The sequence below is a fragment of the Oryx dammah genome, unplaced genomic scaffold (assembly GCF_014754425.2).
Source record: "Oryx dammah isolate SB20612 unplaced genomic scaffold, SCBI_Odam_1.1 HiC_scaffold_18, whole genome shotgun sequence".
NCBI classification, from domain to species: Eukaryota; Metazoa; Chordata; class Mammalia; order Artiodactyla; family Bovidae; genus Oryx; species Oryx dammah.
In genome coordinates this window covers 118575197-118591625 of record NW_024070202.1, presented here as the reverse complement: position 1 = coordinate 118591625, position 16429 = coordinate 118575197, and the positions used below count along the sequence as shown (strand labels likewise).

General features: G+C 50.4%; 1 protein-coding gene across 1 annotated transcript in view; it reads left to right on the top strand.

Moving 5' to 3' along the window:
• The window catches only part of PTPRN2 (protein tyrosine phosphatase receptor type N2), a 555617-nt gene that overhangs the window by 479752 nt on the left and 59436 nt on the right, over positions 1-16429 (top strand). The window contains exon 15 of the mRNA XM_040259938.1: positions 16282-16429. Within this exon, the coding sequence (XP_040115872.1) occupies positions 16282-16429 (148 nt within the window). The remainder of the gene's footprint in view (positions 1-16281) is intronic.

The following is a 16429-nucleotide window of genomic DNA, read 5'->3' as shown; positions in this document are numbered from 1 at the left end:
GGTCACAAAGAATAGAACACGACTGAGGGACTGAACTGAAAGGGATCACCTCGCTTCAGGAAGTGCCTGCACAGCTGTGTGCAGCATAGGCTGTCTGTGGACGTGCGTGGACAGGCGCCTCGGTCAGCAGCAGCTGGGCGGGTGAGTGGACCCTGGATACTCACGTCTGGTGGCCACGGGGAAATGCCAGTGATGTGTGTGTTGCCGTAACGGTCGAGGCAGCTGTTGGGAGAGGCCCTGATGGTTCCCAGTTGGGTTGTGCTGGAGGAGCAGGAATCTGATAATCCTGCTTCACCCACCAAACCTTGAGAGCACGTGGGCGTGCCATTCGGGCAGCACACGGTTTGATCGGCAGCTGAGCTGGGGGGAGGTAAAAAATGCATTTGGTAGTCTTATCTCCAACTTTTCACCCTAAAAAGTGAAAATAATTTTTGATAGATCAACTCTCTTCTCTCTTCCACCTTGAACTCCCCATTTGAAAGCAACTGAACAAAGAACGCTTGTCAGCCAAATCCTGGTTATTGTGGCTGACGATCAAAGCTTCATTTTCCCCTTTTCCTTTGCTGTATTTTAGCAGTTTTGCTGCTGGTTGGAAGATCTTGGGGAGGACAGGAGACAGATGTCTAGGCTTCATTCCCTCTCAGTAAGTTTGGTTGGTGAGAAGATGAGGGTAAATGCTTGTGTCTTATATTAGCTTTTCCTGTCTTGGTGTCACTTCTTTCTGTTCCCCTGCTCTCATATTATTGCCAATGAGTGCGTGGCCTGTTGGTTTCAGAAAATTAAAATCCAGACATTGTACTTCCAAATAGCACTTTTAGATCGTGTGCAAATATCCCCTAATACTATTCTGTAGAGTCCAGCCTTTCCCATCTGGATATGGGAGAGGAAATTCTTGTGTATGCTGTGCTCCTAGCTAACCTTTACTGCACCCGCTGGAATTCTTTCTTCTTCCTAAAAACTCCATCAGAAAATTGTAATGAGTACATCACTGGTACAGAACAGAAAAGACTGCTGCTAAGAAAAGCCCTACTGCTTGGCGACGCGCGAGATGCTGTCTCTGTGTTGCTAGGCAACCATCCCCCCTCCTCCGTCTTCCTGAGAGGTTTCCCTGTTAAGCGGCTGCCGTCATCTTTCGAGTGAAAATTGCCTCCTCTCAGCTTTTTCGTGTCAGCTAGGTGATGGTGAAGGTGTTGGGTCTCAGAATCTGCTCTCACCATTGTGATTTGAGATTGGCCACTTGAATTTTGTAGGTGACCGTCTGGTTGGGGAGGTGTGGGCGGATGGCCCTTTAAACATATGGACCTGCTGGTAGGCACATAGAAACGTTATTCGCAACTGCTTTTCACAATAATCTTAAGGCGGCACTGCCTGAGTCGCCGAATGACAGTGAAAACGCAGTGATTTCTTCATCGCTCACCTTCTTGTCTGACATCACCCGTCAGGCCCCCCCACCCCGTGCTAGAGGTGGCAGGGGTGTTCTTGGGAGAGTGCTGTCTCCCAAAATTCGTTTCTTCATTAGAAGATCTTTGAGAGTTGGTTATCTTAAAACTGCATTGTCATGATTCTGTTTTTCCTCTTATTGCCTGTCAGCTCTGGAATCCAAGGTTGGTTTCCAACTACATTTTGAACATTAATGGGATCTCTGAATAACTCATGGTTGAAAGTATTTTTCAAAAGACATGACTGAGGCTGGAATCAAATGCTTATTATCTTATTTAACAAAGACTTTATTAATCTATATTAACAAAAAAATTATTTAAAACTAATATTTGCAAATGCATTCTTTTCTGTTGTCCAAGTAATTTATAAAAAGTAGACAGAGAGGTAGCTACAGCTAGACATTCCCTTTTCTCATTAAACCATTCTGCTTTCTCTTCCACATCAAAGCCTCAGACATTAACTGTCTTTGTAAAGGCTAACATTGGCTTCTGCACTAAACCGTCTATGGACCAACTCTGAATATCCAAGGAATGAGAGGATTTAATTATTGGAAAACACAGGGGCTTGCAGTGGATGAGAAACGGCTCAGGAGACTGTAGTCTACTCAGAATGACAGGCGTCTGCGCCTCGCCTGCAGTTTCTCCTAGTTTTCCAGGGCTTTCCATTTATCTGTGAAGATGAGTATATCGTTGGTAGAAATAAGACAGCTTAATAGTAATTTTTTGTTTGATAAACAGCTGTTTCAGGCATTTAAAATGCCATGGGTAGACATCTTAAGCTTTTAAAAGACAGAAATTAGTAGAAATATAATGAACTTGAATTAATGTTTCTTTGGACTTGTGTTAATGGAAGTAGCTGCAGCCTGGGAGACCGATGTTCAAAATCACCACATTGTCAATTGTGAGGTCTTTTTTTTTTTTTTTTCACTGTCTGTAGACCAAAAGTACAAAAAGAAGAGAAGCTTACAAAAGATATTTGGTGAAGGCAGGTGGTCCGGATGAATAATGTTTCTTTCATTAACATATTTCCCTTATTAACTGTATAATTAATTGTACATAGCCAAGGGAAGCTATGGAAATTGCATTTTGAGATGTATCAAAGCCGCCTTATGCTTCAGACTTCCATGCAATTTACCATTAATGAATCCAGAGATGGGAGCCTCCAGTCTATAATTATTACTTACTATTTGAATGACAAGCAAAGAATTTTATCAGCAGAGTTTTAAATGAAAGGGGATTAGCTGCTAATGTTGAAATTGTTCATCTTATGAAAATAATTTTGAAGAAAATGTTTTAGTGGAAAGAGAGGTTTGAGGAAAGCATTTGCCATTAAAATAGCCATTTTCTGATACTCTGTATGAGTCTGTCCACATTTGACAGCAGGGTGCAAATACTTTTGAAAGTGAATGAATATTTTATAAGCTGCAGAGCTGCTCATGCATCCCAGGAATAGATTGTGCAATATTCCCAAATATCCCAATGAAGGTGAGAGCGTTGGTAAGCTAGGCAGAGAAAAAAGCGAGGCAGAAAAAATGAAATACGTGAGAATATTCTGCAAGAAATTAAAATTTGTTTCACAGCATAGAAGTCTGTCCTTCCCTCTGCTGAGTGCTCGTTTAAGATAGTAAATATGGTGGAGAAAACTGAAAAATGAAGCGTTGAAACCCATTCTTCCCAACGGCTTTCACTGTCGAGGCCAGCACGGCTCAGTGTCTCTCGGAGTGACCCCCGTGTCCACCAGGGGGTCTGGCCTTGGTGCTGAGGCTGCATCGGAGGCCCCTTCTCCAGGTGGGGCTCGGTGGGCGGGTGCACCCCCCTAGTTCATCAAGTGTTACTAACCACCTAGGCTGTGCTGGGCTCCATGCCAGGCACTGGGGCGGTGAGGAGCACAGCGATCGGCCTGAAAACGCACCTTTCACTTCTCTACGCTGGCTCCTCCCGCTGAATCGATAGCCAGTTTATGGCATCACCTGGCTGGAGCCTGGTGTCCTGTGAATGGGAGAACAGCCATGCTGGGGTTTCCCGAAGCGTTGGTTGGTCTGGGGCTGGGGCGTGGCTTCTAGGGCCTGTGGCAAACCCCACGAGTGTTCTGGGGGTGGTCCTGGAGCCCCACGGGCTGGGCCTGGGCTCTGGGTGTTTCCCTGGGAGCCCTGGACCCCTTCCCACGTGGGGCCCGAAAATGGCCAGCCAGCAAGGACAGCTGGTGCAGGTGTGTGCTCTGGTCCTTTCTTAGAAGTTCTCGTTTTCTCAAAGCCTGGGATCATCCCGGTTTCACTCAAGTGTATTCGAGTGCACTGGGCCTGTTGGCTACTCCAGGGTGTGAATCTCTTAGAGGACGTTTTCGTGTCATCTGAGAACCAATCCACAATCAGCATGGGGACTGAACTCCTGGACCCATGTGACCTGAACAGCTGATCAGTATTTCTGTGCCACCAGGAGAATTTGCTCCCTGGGACAGGGACCGGTTACCACGTGCTTCCTCAGGGCTGTTCTTGTGTTTGGAGATGCACGCATGCTCACACACCCTTGTCTGTATTTCAGGAGTTGCCTTATTTGTTTAAGTATATCGACGTATCCCATGGACAGAGGAGCCTGGCATGCCACAGTTCCTGGGATCGCACAGAGCTGGACCTGACTGAAGCAACTTAGCACAGCTCAGCACATCCAAGGATATCAAGTTGGTTTAGTTGTTAGACTGATTTTATGTATTAAGTTTGGGTTAAGTATTGACTGTTTTCTGTTGGGCAAACTGATCTTCAGTGAGACCTTGTATGCAGCCGCTCAGTTGTGTCCAACTCTTTGCGACCCCGTGGACTGTAGCCCACCAGGCTCCTCCGTCTGTGGGATTTTCCAGGCAAGAATACTGGAGTGGGCTGCCATTTCCTTCTCCAGAGGATCTTCCCAACCCAGGGACTGAACCCAGGCCTCCCGCATTGCAGGCAGATGCTTTACTGTCTGAGCCACCAGGGAGGCCCTAAGATAAAAGTTAGTGTCATCAAATATCTGAAGATTTTGTCTGGGTAACGAAGCATGGAGGCTGCTAGAAGCGTCAGCGTTGTTGAGCATTCAGATTTCTACCCAGGTCTTTACTTTGAGTGGATCTAGACGAAGCTTTGGTTCTGAGACCAGACCTGTCTTCACCGGTCGAGTGAGGGGTCAGGGTCTGCAGACATTTGGGAGGGTGAGGAGGAGCAGGCAGGAGGATGAAATGCGCAGAATCGGTACGAGCTCGACCCACAGCCTCTGCTTGCTTCTGTTCGGGATCCCTGGCAGCTCGGCCTGCACCGTCGCCCCTAGTCCAGCCCCGAGCCCCTCTCGGGGTGCCTGGCTGGTGCCCTCGGTACTGCCCGGGGCTGGCACAGAACGAGGCATCTTTGTCACCCTGTGCCTCTGCGTGAAGCTCCCGCCCGGCCCTCGCCGCTCTCGGACAAGCCTCATCTCCCGCTCCCCACCCCCAGCTTTCAAGCTCCCAGCCCTGGCCCCTGGTGCCCCCTCCTGGGCCCCGCCACCCCGGCCTCCTCTCCGGTTCTGGAACCGCGGGACCCATTCCCGCCCAGAGCGTTCTCCCTCCAGTGATGCCCCGCTGTCCCCTGCAGCCTCACCTCCCCATCTTTCAGGAAGGGCCTGCCTTCCTGGGCTCCTCACCCCCCAGTCGCCTGTTTTAGTCCCCTCACCCCCTGCCGTTGTCTGAAGCTGTCTTCTAAACGGTTCTGACCAACTGTGTGTGGTCTTTCTCCAGCTAAAACCCCAGCACCCTGAGGACAGAGTCTTTGACCTGCTGGGTCCCCGGAACATAGAACACCCCGGCTCCTACGATGCTTTTAATAAAGCTAGTTGATTGAGCAAATAAATGGCTAAATCTACCAACACATGAACAAGATTCTGAAATAATACTGCAATTCTTAGCTTCCTCTTCCACAATTAGAGGTAGAATCCATGTTTCACTCATAATGCCAGGCAAAGCTTTTTTTGCCTTCAGTTTAAATATAAATAGCTGTACATTTATGGAAATATGGTATAATTCTGTTAATTATTTTCCACTGCTTATAAGAAGTCACCTTTGAATTTTGCCTATGTTCATATAACCTTAATTGTTAAGATGTTAAATAAGATAATAAGGTTCATACAATTGTTCATTTAAACTTCTTTGAGCTTCTTGAACATGTCAGCCCTGAAAGGCAGGTGAAGTTACTGCTGCTGTTACTATTACCCGTGGTTCTCGCTCAGCCTCCTGCAGAAGACCTTTGTCACTCTCTCCTATGCACACACCCAAAATTACATGGCACTAAAGTGCCCAGCGTGAAACAAACCCAGCTGTGTAAAGAGACTTTCTCCTGTTTAGTAAGAAGAGGTGGTGAGGACAAAATATTTATTTTTTAAAGTTTACTGATTAGAACGTTTCTGGAACAGAATGTGTCCCTTATTAACATTTTCCACCAGAGTTTCGGTTTAAGTCTTCATAAAATTGTGATTTTCCTTTTCCATAAATCTGTAAAGCAAGGTGAGCGCAGGTCACAGCAGGTTTGATGGGCACATCGGTTGGTGTGAAAGGGTCTCTGAGGGCATCTCCCACCCGCTCAGCCCTCCGTGGGGACGACCCGGCTGTGAAGCTGGAGGCTTCCTGAGCCTGACCCTGCAGAATTCAGGAAATTCTTGTTATCAGTAAGTGAAAGTGAAGGTCGCTCAGTCATGTCCGACTCTTTGCAACCCCATGGACTATACAGTCCATGGAATTCTCCAGGCCAGAATACTGGAGTGGGTAGCCTATCCCTTCTCCAGGGGATCTTCCTGACCCAGGAATCGAACCAGGGTGTCCTGCGTTGCAGGCGGATTCTTTACTAGCTGAGCTATGAGGGAATCCTATGTTATCAGTAAGCCTCCCTGCAATTAAGGACTCTTCTAGAGTTAGAATACCAAAACTCAGAATTATAATAAAAATATATTAGTTGAAGCTTCCAGTCAGTTAAGCTCTACAAAATCGAGATTGAACTAGTTTTGTGTGCTCTCAACGCCCTGCTTTGCGAGCAGTCACCATTTCCTTCTCTCCCAAAAGCACAGCCTTCTCGGCGCCACGCAGGGGCAAAGAACTCAACCTGGGGAGGCTTTCCCAGCAGTACTTTGAAAAAGCACGTGGTTCTCTTCAAAGCTTTTGTTTCTTTGTTTTCCTGGTTCTTCCACGTAGTTTATTTTTTCAAGGACAGAAAGAACTTTAGACCAAACCGATAGCCCAGGGCTCACGGCCCCCAGCCCAGCCCAGCGTCTCCCGTCTGTCCTCTGCTGCCTCTCTGTCCCTTCTCCGCCTGTACAAGCGTCAGTTGGGGACTTCCTCTTAAAGGCTTTGCATTTGGAACCGTGTGAACTTTCCAGCACTGTTTTAACAATTTGGCATCCCTGCCGTCGCACAGTCAGGCTGGTCATCAGAAAGGGGAGCTCGATTCTAACTCTCGCTGAGACAGCCTGAGAACAGCTTTCGGGGTCACTGGGCCTGCTGAGATTCCATTCCATCTTCAAAACAGCTCGGCCTGAGAAACAGAGCTTTCAGGGGAGGACCGGGGAGCCACGGCCTTGACCCACACGTGTTGGTGAGGCCACCTCTGCTGCGCGTGCCCGATGCTTGTGCTGGTCAGTGTCAGGCCCCCGTCCTCTTCCCGGCTCAGCAGGGTAAGGAGGCGCACTGCCCGCCGCGAGCTCCTGTGCGAACGTCCCCTCCTCAAAAACGGGCTTCCCGGCGGCGATACTGAAAGTGTAACAGAAAGAGGCACGGGCTTTCACTCCTCCTTCCTAATTCCTCTCTCCCGATGGGGCTCCCTCAGGCTTTGCACACGCAGCCCAGGGGCTGGATCCCAAGTCACGCTGGCCTTTGCCGAGTGAGCCCCCGCTGCCAGCGCAGGGCTGCACGCTGAGCCGCCTGGTCTGGGTCCCTGCGTGTTCCTTTTCTCTAGTGTGATGCATGTGTAGCTGGGCTGCACTTTAAGTTCCCGGGTTGAAGGAGATAAAACGGCACATGTGTAACTGTCCGGTGAGACCCTTCATCCCTCGGCAGGTGAGACTGGGCGGGCGGGGCAGGGGTGAGAACTTGCTGGGAGGAGGGTGCCGGCCATGTCCGGAGGTTCCAGTGTGGTTATTGTCCCCAGAGTCAGATGGCAGTTTGAATATGCTTGATTGTATGGTTTGTGATTCCCATTTTAAGCAAATCTTCCCTAAGCTAAGAAACAGCAGAACTACCCTCTGATCACCTAACCATATCTGCCCTCCCTTGAGTTTGAACAGACTACTTTGAATTTCTAATTCCAAATGTCTTAGCCTGCCTGATGCATAATATTAACAAAGACCATTTAAAATATGCCAGATGCGGCAACCGATGACAGACAGGACACCCTCCTGATCCAGCAGGTGACTGCCCGCATCTGTGTGCGTGTCGGCTGAGCCCAGGCAGCTGAGCCCACCTCGTTTCTCCTTTTGTCTTTTTTGCTCATAACGTAAATGTCTTACTTTTGGAATTTAGACATTCAGCATACACGTCTTCCTTTAATGCATTAACAAAGACAGGTGACCATGTTTATTTTTAAGGGAGAAAGGTCATCATCTCCCCAAATGGCTGCAGAAGCAGCTCCCTCCTTGCTGTTAAAAGCCTGCATCTGATTCTGTCTGATCTTAAAGCACCAACCTTTAACGGTCTGATTGCTGTCATGGGCACCCATACCAGCTTCCCAGGTGGTCCAATGGTAAAGAGCCCGCCTGCCAGTGCAGGAGATATGGGCTCAATCCCTGGGTCGGGAAGACCCCGTGGAGAAGGACATGGCTACCCACTCCAGTGTCCTTGCCTGGAGAATCCTGTGGACAGAGGAGCCTGGCGGGCTCCAGTCCAGGGGGTCACAGAGTTGGGCGCGACTGCACGCATGCATGCAGAGCAGGATAGGCACCCGTGTAGAGCAGAGAATAGAGACAAAGCTTTCCGAGCAATGACTGGATCTCCCAAAACCCCAGCCTCCCTCATGACACCCTCCTCTGGCAGAAGCTTGTTTCCAGCAGTGTCGCTGTGAAATGGACTTTCACTGGGACATCCTCTACTGGTTTCGTGTCTGAAGACCCACAGAGCCACAGGAGTCTCCAGAGATCTGTGCAGACATGGTTTTGCGCTGACATGAGTGGTTTCCGTGTGTACTGACCATTGTGACATGAAGTCAGCAGGACCTTAGAGTTTGCTAGATTTTAGCAATGGCCCGCCCTCCTTATGAGTTCTAGTTTTTTGTGTTAAAAGCTTTCAAATTTCGTGTTAAAAGCTTATTTTCATCATTATCTTTAGTAAGTCCTCTTGCCCCTCTCAGGATGTTACCCTCCTGTTGCTGGTGGTACAAGCGTGCGGGCTCTGTCGCTCAGTCGTGTCTGACTCTTTGCGACCCCACGGACTGTCACTCGCCAGGCTCCTCCATCCATGGGATTCTCCAGGCAAGAATGCTGGAGTGGGGTGCCACTCCCTTCTCCAGGGGGTCTTCCCCACCCAGGATCAAACCCATGTCTCCTGCAGCCTCTGCTTTGGGAAGTGGATTCTTCACCACTGACCCACCTGGGAAGCCCCACTGGTAGTGGTAGGAAATGCCAAAGGGACATCATTTCTGTGACTTTTAACGGAACTAAAACCGCACTGTTCACCCAGGCTCTCGTGACCACTCCATGTCGGTTTGGTCAAGCACTTTGGCAGCCAGGATCTGCCAGGATCCCAGCTCTGTGGCTGGATCCAGACCAACTCGCACAGGTCTCCAGACCCGTCCCCCCAGCGTTCACAGGTGGGCAGCAACACTCCTGCACCACGGAGGACGGCCTGGGGGCCAGGGAGCCAGAGCCCTCGGCTCTCCTTGGAGCAGTCACAGTCCAAAGCCCTTGGGGCCACAGACGCTGGCTTGTTCTGTTGTTGTTCAGTTGCTAAGTCATGCCCAACTCTTTGCGACCCCATGGACAGAAGCTCACCAGGCTTCTCTATCCTTCACTCTCCCAGAGTTTGCTCAAACTCATGTCCATTGAGTCGGTGATGCCATCCAACCATCTCATCCTCTGTCATCCCCTTCTCCTCCTGCCCTCAAACTTTCCCGGCATCAGGGTCTTTTCCAATGAGTTGGCTCTTCGCATGAGGTGGCCTAAATATTGGAGCTTCAGCATCAGTCCTTCCAGTGGATATTCTGTTTCATGAGGAGAGTGCTGGCTTGTTGCTGTTTGATGAAGACAAATTGAGCTAGTTGTGTTGTGGTGAAGTAGATGATTTTAGCAACTGGGGTTCTGTCCCTGTGACCCTGGAGACTGACCCTTGATGTCAACGCTGGTAGAACAGTGCTGGTGAAACAGTCCAGATCCTGACATGATCTGAGGTGCCAGGTCACAGTCCCACATGGCGTCACCAGCTCTTTCCGCCCAGAAATCGGCAGCTCAGCGTCAGGTCTCTAAACTGGCATTTCCAGTGGCGCCTCAAGACTGGCTCATGACACCCCATCTGAAACCAGTGACGAGAAGCACGTAGTGGGAGGAGCTCGAGGATCCACCCTGGCCCACGCTGGGAGGAGGCAGTGGGTTTGGTAGAAGGACCGCCATCCCTGGTGAATCGGAAGCAGCACGGAAACCATGACCAGCGTGCTTGGGGATGCCACTTCTCGTCTCTTCAGGAGTGGCGGGAGGGCTGACCACAGACAAGGTGGCCTCGTAGCAACAGCTCTACTGTGATCCCCCTCCTGTGCTCAGGCGGCAGCTGGCAGCTGCTATCCATGGAGACTTAACATACTGTATTTCATTAGGTAATGACAGTGTCCCCAGAACACTGTGGTCACAGAATATGGAAGAGATGTTAAGATATTCTCTAATGAGAAACACCATCTTTTCCATCTGTATATAGTTTATAGTCATAAAGTATAATTCATATATTAACTCGGCCAAGCCCCAGAACTACCTTAGAAATATGTACTAGAATTCCCATTTTTGCATGGCAGTATATTAAGGGTAAGTAAAATTAGATGGTTTGCCCAAGAAGTCTCTGTGTGGGGACCAAACCTTTTTGTTTATTACATCATTAAGAAGTTTTTTGAAATCAAGCTCACTGCCTTCTCTGTTTTATTAAAGTTGCCTTCCTATTGGAAAACTCCCTTAGGCATTCACAAAGGCTCTGAGAGTGATGGTAAAATTAACTTCCCAAAGATACAAAAATGTGCCTGTGATTATTTTTTTAATATGTGCCTGTGATTATTAACAAAACTCTTTTTTTATACTCCAGAGTATCCCAAACGCTCCATATTCTTAGGAATCACTTTCTTGACTGGAAGGTGTTGACAATTTGATCAGAAAACCATGCAAAAAATACTGGGGCGATATTAACAAATTGTGGACGCACAGTCTCCACATTATAATGCAGTAACTTTTGTCCCAAAGGTTTGGGATTCTGTGTGAATTGATTCTATTAAATGTGGGAGGCAGTTGGTTTTTCCAACATATGGAGAGCATTTCCTGAAAAGTCATCTCGTGGCTCGTGGTCCTTGTGGTCCAGAAACTGTTGGTCATTTTCCTATCCAAACAGTCTAATTGTGTGGGCCAGAAAAGGGCATGTGAGCTCGGGAACTGGAAGGTTAAAGTCAGAAATACGAGGAAGATTAAAGAGGAACACCTTAGACTGAGTCAATATCTCACGAACTACGTCCTGTGAAAGCCGTCCTCGTGGTAACATCACGTGGTCAAGGCTCAGGAGCTCAGTGTCAGCCAGGTTGACTGCAAATGTAGAAAACCCGTATTCTGAAAGCTCAAGACTTTTTTCCATGAATGGCTTGATCTGGAGATTATCTTCTATGCAAGTGCTTCAAACCTAGGCTCTTGGAAAGTACCACAATTCAAGAAGATTTTAGAAACCTTTACACGTAGGACTTACCTGAACTCAACCCGAATGAAGTTCCCCTGATGGACCGAGGCTTTTGGGAACACAATTCCCGTAAGCCCAGAGCCGGCCAGAACCCACGTCCAGGGGAGCATTGCGTCCGAAGGACCCTTATGAACTGCGGTAGCTGGCTTAACTATCTAAGCTCTTCAAGTTGAGCCAACGGGTGCTGAGCCCTGACTCTGCACTTGACTGGGGTCTTCCAAGTGGTGGGGGGTCTCCCTCACTTGGCCAGCCCCCCTCCAGTGCTGGTGACCCATGCTTTGCTCTGTGTACCCAGAGCTTCCTCTGTGCAGGTGATGGTGTTGGTGTAGGACAGGTCCCTACGCCCCAGGAGCTCACCACCCATGGGGAAGACAGGCTCCTTACACGGACTGCACACAGCACCTCCCTAAGAGGCTGCTCACCCAGGGCACGAGGTCCACAGAAATGACCCACAGGGACACCACAGACCCGGACGCTGAAGGGGGTTAAGATCAAACAGTGGGGGAGACTGGGAGAAGAGCTTTCTGAACTCTGGCCATGCCTCCAAACCTGTGAGACCTTGAGATTGTCCCAGGAGCATTCGACACGAATTGTATGGATGTTCCTTGGGTAACTCAGAAAGGAAAAGGCAGCAGAAAATATTTAATGAAACATTCCAAAGTCCTTATGGTACTTTGGGGGGCAGTTCTTCCAAGTTTTAGATTTGATGGCAAAAATTTTAGATTTCCAGTTATCAATATACAAAATACAATTGAAGTAATACAAATTACTTCAATTTGTGGTGCTGGAGAAGATTCTTGAGAGTCCCTTGCACCAGTCCTTGGATTGGTGCAGAGAGATCAAACCAGTCCACCCTAAAGGAAAGCAACCCTGCATATTCACTGGGAGGACTGATGCTGAAGCTGAAGCTCTAGTACTCTGGCCACCTGATGCAAAGAGCCGACTCACTGGAAGAGACCCTGATGCTGGGAAAGATTGAGGGCAGGAGGAGAAGGGGACGACAGAGGATGAGATGGTCAGATAGTATCACCGACTCAATGGACACAAATGAGCAAACTCTGGGAGGTGGTGAAGCACAAGAAAGCCTGGCGTGCTGCAGTCCGTGGGGTCGCAGAGCTGGATGTGACTTAGCAACTGGGAGACGGCACACAGGTTCCCAGATCGCGACAGCCGTTCCACAGACATTGTGCTAAGTGCATGCAGCACGGGCCCCAGCCTGGGACAGCTGCTCTCACGAGAGGATGGAGGGCCTGGCGCCCACAAAGCAGAACGGGATTCACGTCGCAGAGACGCAGGTTTTACAGCAGTGAGTATCTGATGTGGGGAGTGGGTTGTGGGAAAGGAAGATCCGGGCAGGGACGAGCCTGAGGGAGGAGGTGGCGTCTGCACTGACCTGGACGTCTGGGTGGATTCATGGCAGAATCGGCGTGAAGTGTGGAGGATGACGGTGACGGGACGAGTTCACGCAGAGAAGTGTTCTTGCTGGGCCGGCGTGGCAGGTTGGTGGCATGAAGTCTGGACAGAGCACAGGCTGTCGGGGGCACCAGGGGCGGCGTTTGGGGCAGGTGGCATTGTGACCACGGTCCCGCCTGTGGGGGAACCGGAAGGGGCCTGAGGGAGGAAGCAGAGGAGGCGGCAGGATGGCACCTCTGGAAGACCCTCGTCTCAGCATCGTTTCAGCTCAAGTGAGAAAACCCCATAGCACTGATGTCGTCCAAGGCCTAGGCAGCAGCTGTCAGGACAGAAGAACGATAGCAACAGCAAAAAGCAGCTCACACGTGGGCCAAGGACGGTGGCAGTCACCACAGCCCACGGCTTCACGCGGGGCAGGGGGCTGTCGGTGGCTTCTGCTTTCTCTCTGCTTCCCTTCACTTTCTGTCCTTTCCTGCTTGTGCTGTTTATGGAATAAAAAGGTACCATCTCTTTTAAACCAAGCCCTCCTGCCATACCCACTGTCCCCCCCACACACACACGTACATGCACAAACACGTACACGCACACACATGTACACGTGTGCGTGCGTGTACACGCACACATGCACACATGTACATGTACACATACATGTGCACGCACACACACATGTTAAATGAAAGTATTTAAGTGTCAGCTTTTAGAACACCTACAGTCTGGGGGAGGAGCACACGGAGTGTTTAAATTTCATGTTCACTCACCTAGTTATTCCAGGAGCCGACTGTGTCTGGGGAGGACCCCTCCACCTGTTCTCACATCTTGAAAAGAAGGGGCCTCATGGTATTGAGTCATGGTGGCAGGTCTTGTTTTTGTGTAAAACTCATTCTTTTACGACCAAAGCCTCGCTTCCCCACAGACAACGCGACACCCACTCCCATGTCTCAGCAGAAAAGCATCGAATCCACAAGCGTAGGGAGCCAAGGCTCCTCAGACGTGGATGGGAATTATATCCGTTTATTCCAGTGAACGACGCTTTGTAAAGATACTAACAGAGAAGCTCGGAACAGATCGGCTGAGACGACCAGAGCAGGTCGAGCACGGATGAGTGCAGCAGTGCACGCTGAAAGGAGGAAAGCTTTGTCTTGGTGTTTGCTTTTCTTTTCCTCGTTTTTCCTTCTGGCTGCACTCAGGCTCTCCCAGCTGCGGGAGCCGGGGCCCCTCACCGCAGTCGCTTCTGTGGCGGAGCGGGGGCTCTGGGGCACACCGGTGCAGTAATTGCAGTTCGCGGGCTCGAGCATGAGGCCCCTTTTGCAGACAACAGTTGAGATCGGATTAAACCTTCCAAGGCTCATCATTTTAGAATCCATCATGCTTTATTGAAAGAAGCTCATTTGGGGCTTCCCCGATTGCTCAAGCAGTGAAGAATCTGCCTGCAATGCAGGAGAGCCTGGTTGGACCCCTGGGTCAGGAAGATCCCCCGGAGAAGGAAAGGGCAACCCACTCCACTGTTGTCGCCTGGAGAATCCCATGGACAGAGGAGCCTGGTGGGCTCCATACAGTCCGTGGGGTCACAAAGAGTTGGACACAACCTTGAGTTACTGTGACAGGAGAGAACCAACAACTCCCCACATGGCTTACTTCTAGAAAACAACGGTTCTCAGAAAAAAGCTCATTCTTCCTTGATGGGCTTCGTGAACAGCATTTTCTGAAGAAAAGTGAGGATCCCGAATCATTTTGCCAGAAACCGTTTTCCGCCCATGAGTAAGACTGTACATTAACCAGTCTTGGGAAAAGTAACCCCAGGAGCACAGAGACTATACACTTAGCCAGAACACCCCCCCCTTCCTGGGACCTCCGCACACACCATATTTTAGGCAAGGTAATAAGCTGGTCAGTATTTACACAGATTTAAGTACTGTGTTGTGCAAAAATGTCACCCTTTTTAGAGTAACTTTGGTACAAAAAATATGTATGTGATGTTCCATGATGACTGTCCCCAGAGAAAGCAGTGTGTGGTGTACGTTTTCTGGACTGTGCCCTAAAGTTGCTTCTTTAAAGATGTTTCATTTTGCTGTGTGGTCATATGTGAAAACCCAGAAGCAAGACGTTGGAAGATGAGACTGTTTCCTTTGGGCCCAATCAGACCACCTGGGCCAGTCCTTTGAAATTCTTTTCCTGAAACCCAAGGGCCGTGTCGGGGGGTGGGCTTAGAACTGCTGTGATGCTTCTTTTCCTCACAAGGGCTAGCTACTGAGGTTCACGGTCTGTCCCTGAAAAGGGTTCACAGTCACAGTCCTTGGTCATCTGCACGAAAGGCCATCCGCTGGTCCCCTAAGCGGCTGTAGCAGGGCATCGAGGGACGTGTGATAATCGCCCAGGGCCTCGTCACTGGCCCTCCCGGAGCTACAGCCCAGGGGCACCTCGGCTGGGCCAGGCAACCCGGAGCGTGAGCCCTCCCCTGGAGCAGCGCCCTCGGGTGCCGGGCCTCCACATGCTGGCTCAGCGCACACCAATCGGACCAACATGGGCAGAGTCGGTGTTTGTTAAGTGAGTGATACAAAGCAGTGCAGGTCAGCTGTACTCCGCACTTTACTGAGATCTCAGCCCGACCGTCTGGTGGGCTTCCTTCCTTTTCACGTGCCCGTCTGTCCTCTGGGGTGGGTGCCAATGAGGCAGGGCAGCCAAGGGCAGTGGTGGTCACTGCAGTGGTGGTTGCTGGACTGAGCAGACAAAGGGGCCGACAGAGGGGTCAGGGTGGGCGTGGAAGAAGTGTAAATCTTGGCCGGACATTGGTGTGCCTGCCCAGGGACCTGGCTCTGTGTGTGCATGTGTGCACACGTGTGTGTGTGCACATGTGTGTGCACACGTGTGTGTGTTTCATTTTGCTGTGTGGACATATTTGAAAATCCACAAGCAAGACGGTGGAAGATGAGACTATTTCCTTTGGGCCCAATCAAACCACCTGGGTCAGTCCTTTGAAATTTTTTTTCTTAAAACCACGGTCATCTCTGGACTAAACAGATCAATAAGACGAGTGAACAAGACCAGCTCCGGAGTCTGTGGAGGGAATGTTCCGGAGGCCTGTTTGCCCATCCACCTCTCCTGTGTCCCTGCCCAGGGGCAGGTGCCTGGAAAAAATTAAGATCAGAGCAGATGAGGATCAGATATTTGGTTTGTGTTTGGGGTTTTGTTTTTTAACACTAACGGCCACGTAACACTGCGCCCATCAGAGCAAACTGCATCCCGCTGGTGGGTTCAGAGAAACCAGCCTGTTATAAGGAAAACGACTTCTGTGCAAACAGAGGTGGGAGCGAGGTCAGCAGCCCCAGCGAGGGCTTGGCGCAGGCTCCCTGCCCTGCGACGCGCGGGACACACGCCCCCGCCACGCCTGCTGTCTGCTTCGTGCTCGGGCCCCCTTCCCCGCGGCGCTGCCAGCCCGCCCCGCCCCATCCTCGCAGGTGGAGCGTGGGCTCCGCCTGGGGCCGCCCCCGGGCCCACGCCCCCGCGGGCGGCCCTGCCGACGCTCGCTCTCTGTTCCAGGCCTACATGGAGGATCACCTGAAGAACAAGAACCGCCTGGAGAAGGAGTGGGAGGCGCTGTGTGCCTACCAGGCCGAGCCCGGCAGCTCGCTCGTGGCCCAGAGGGAAGAGAACCTGCCGAAGAACCGCTGCCCGGCGGTGCTCACCT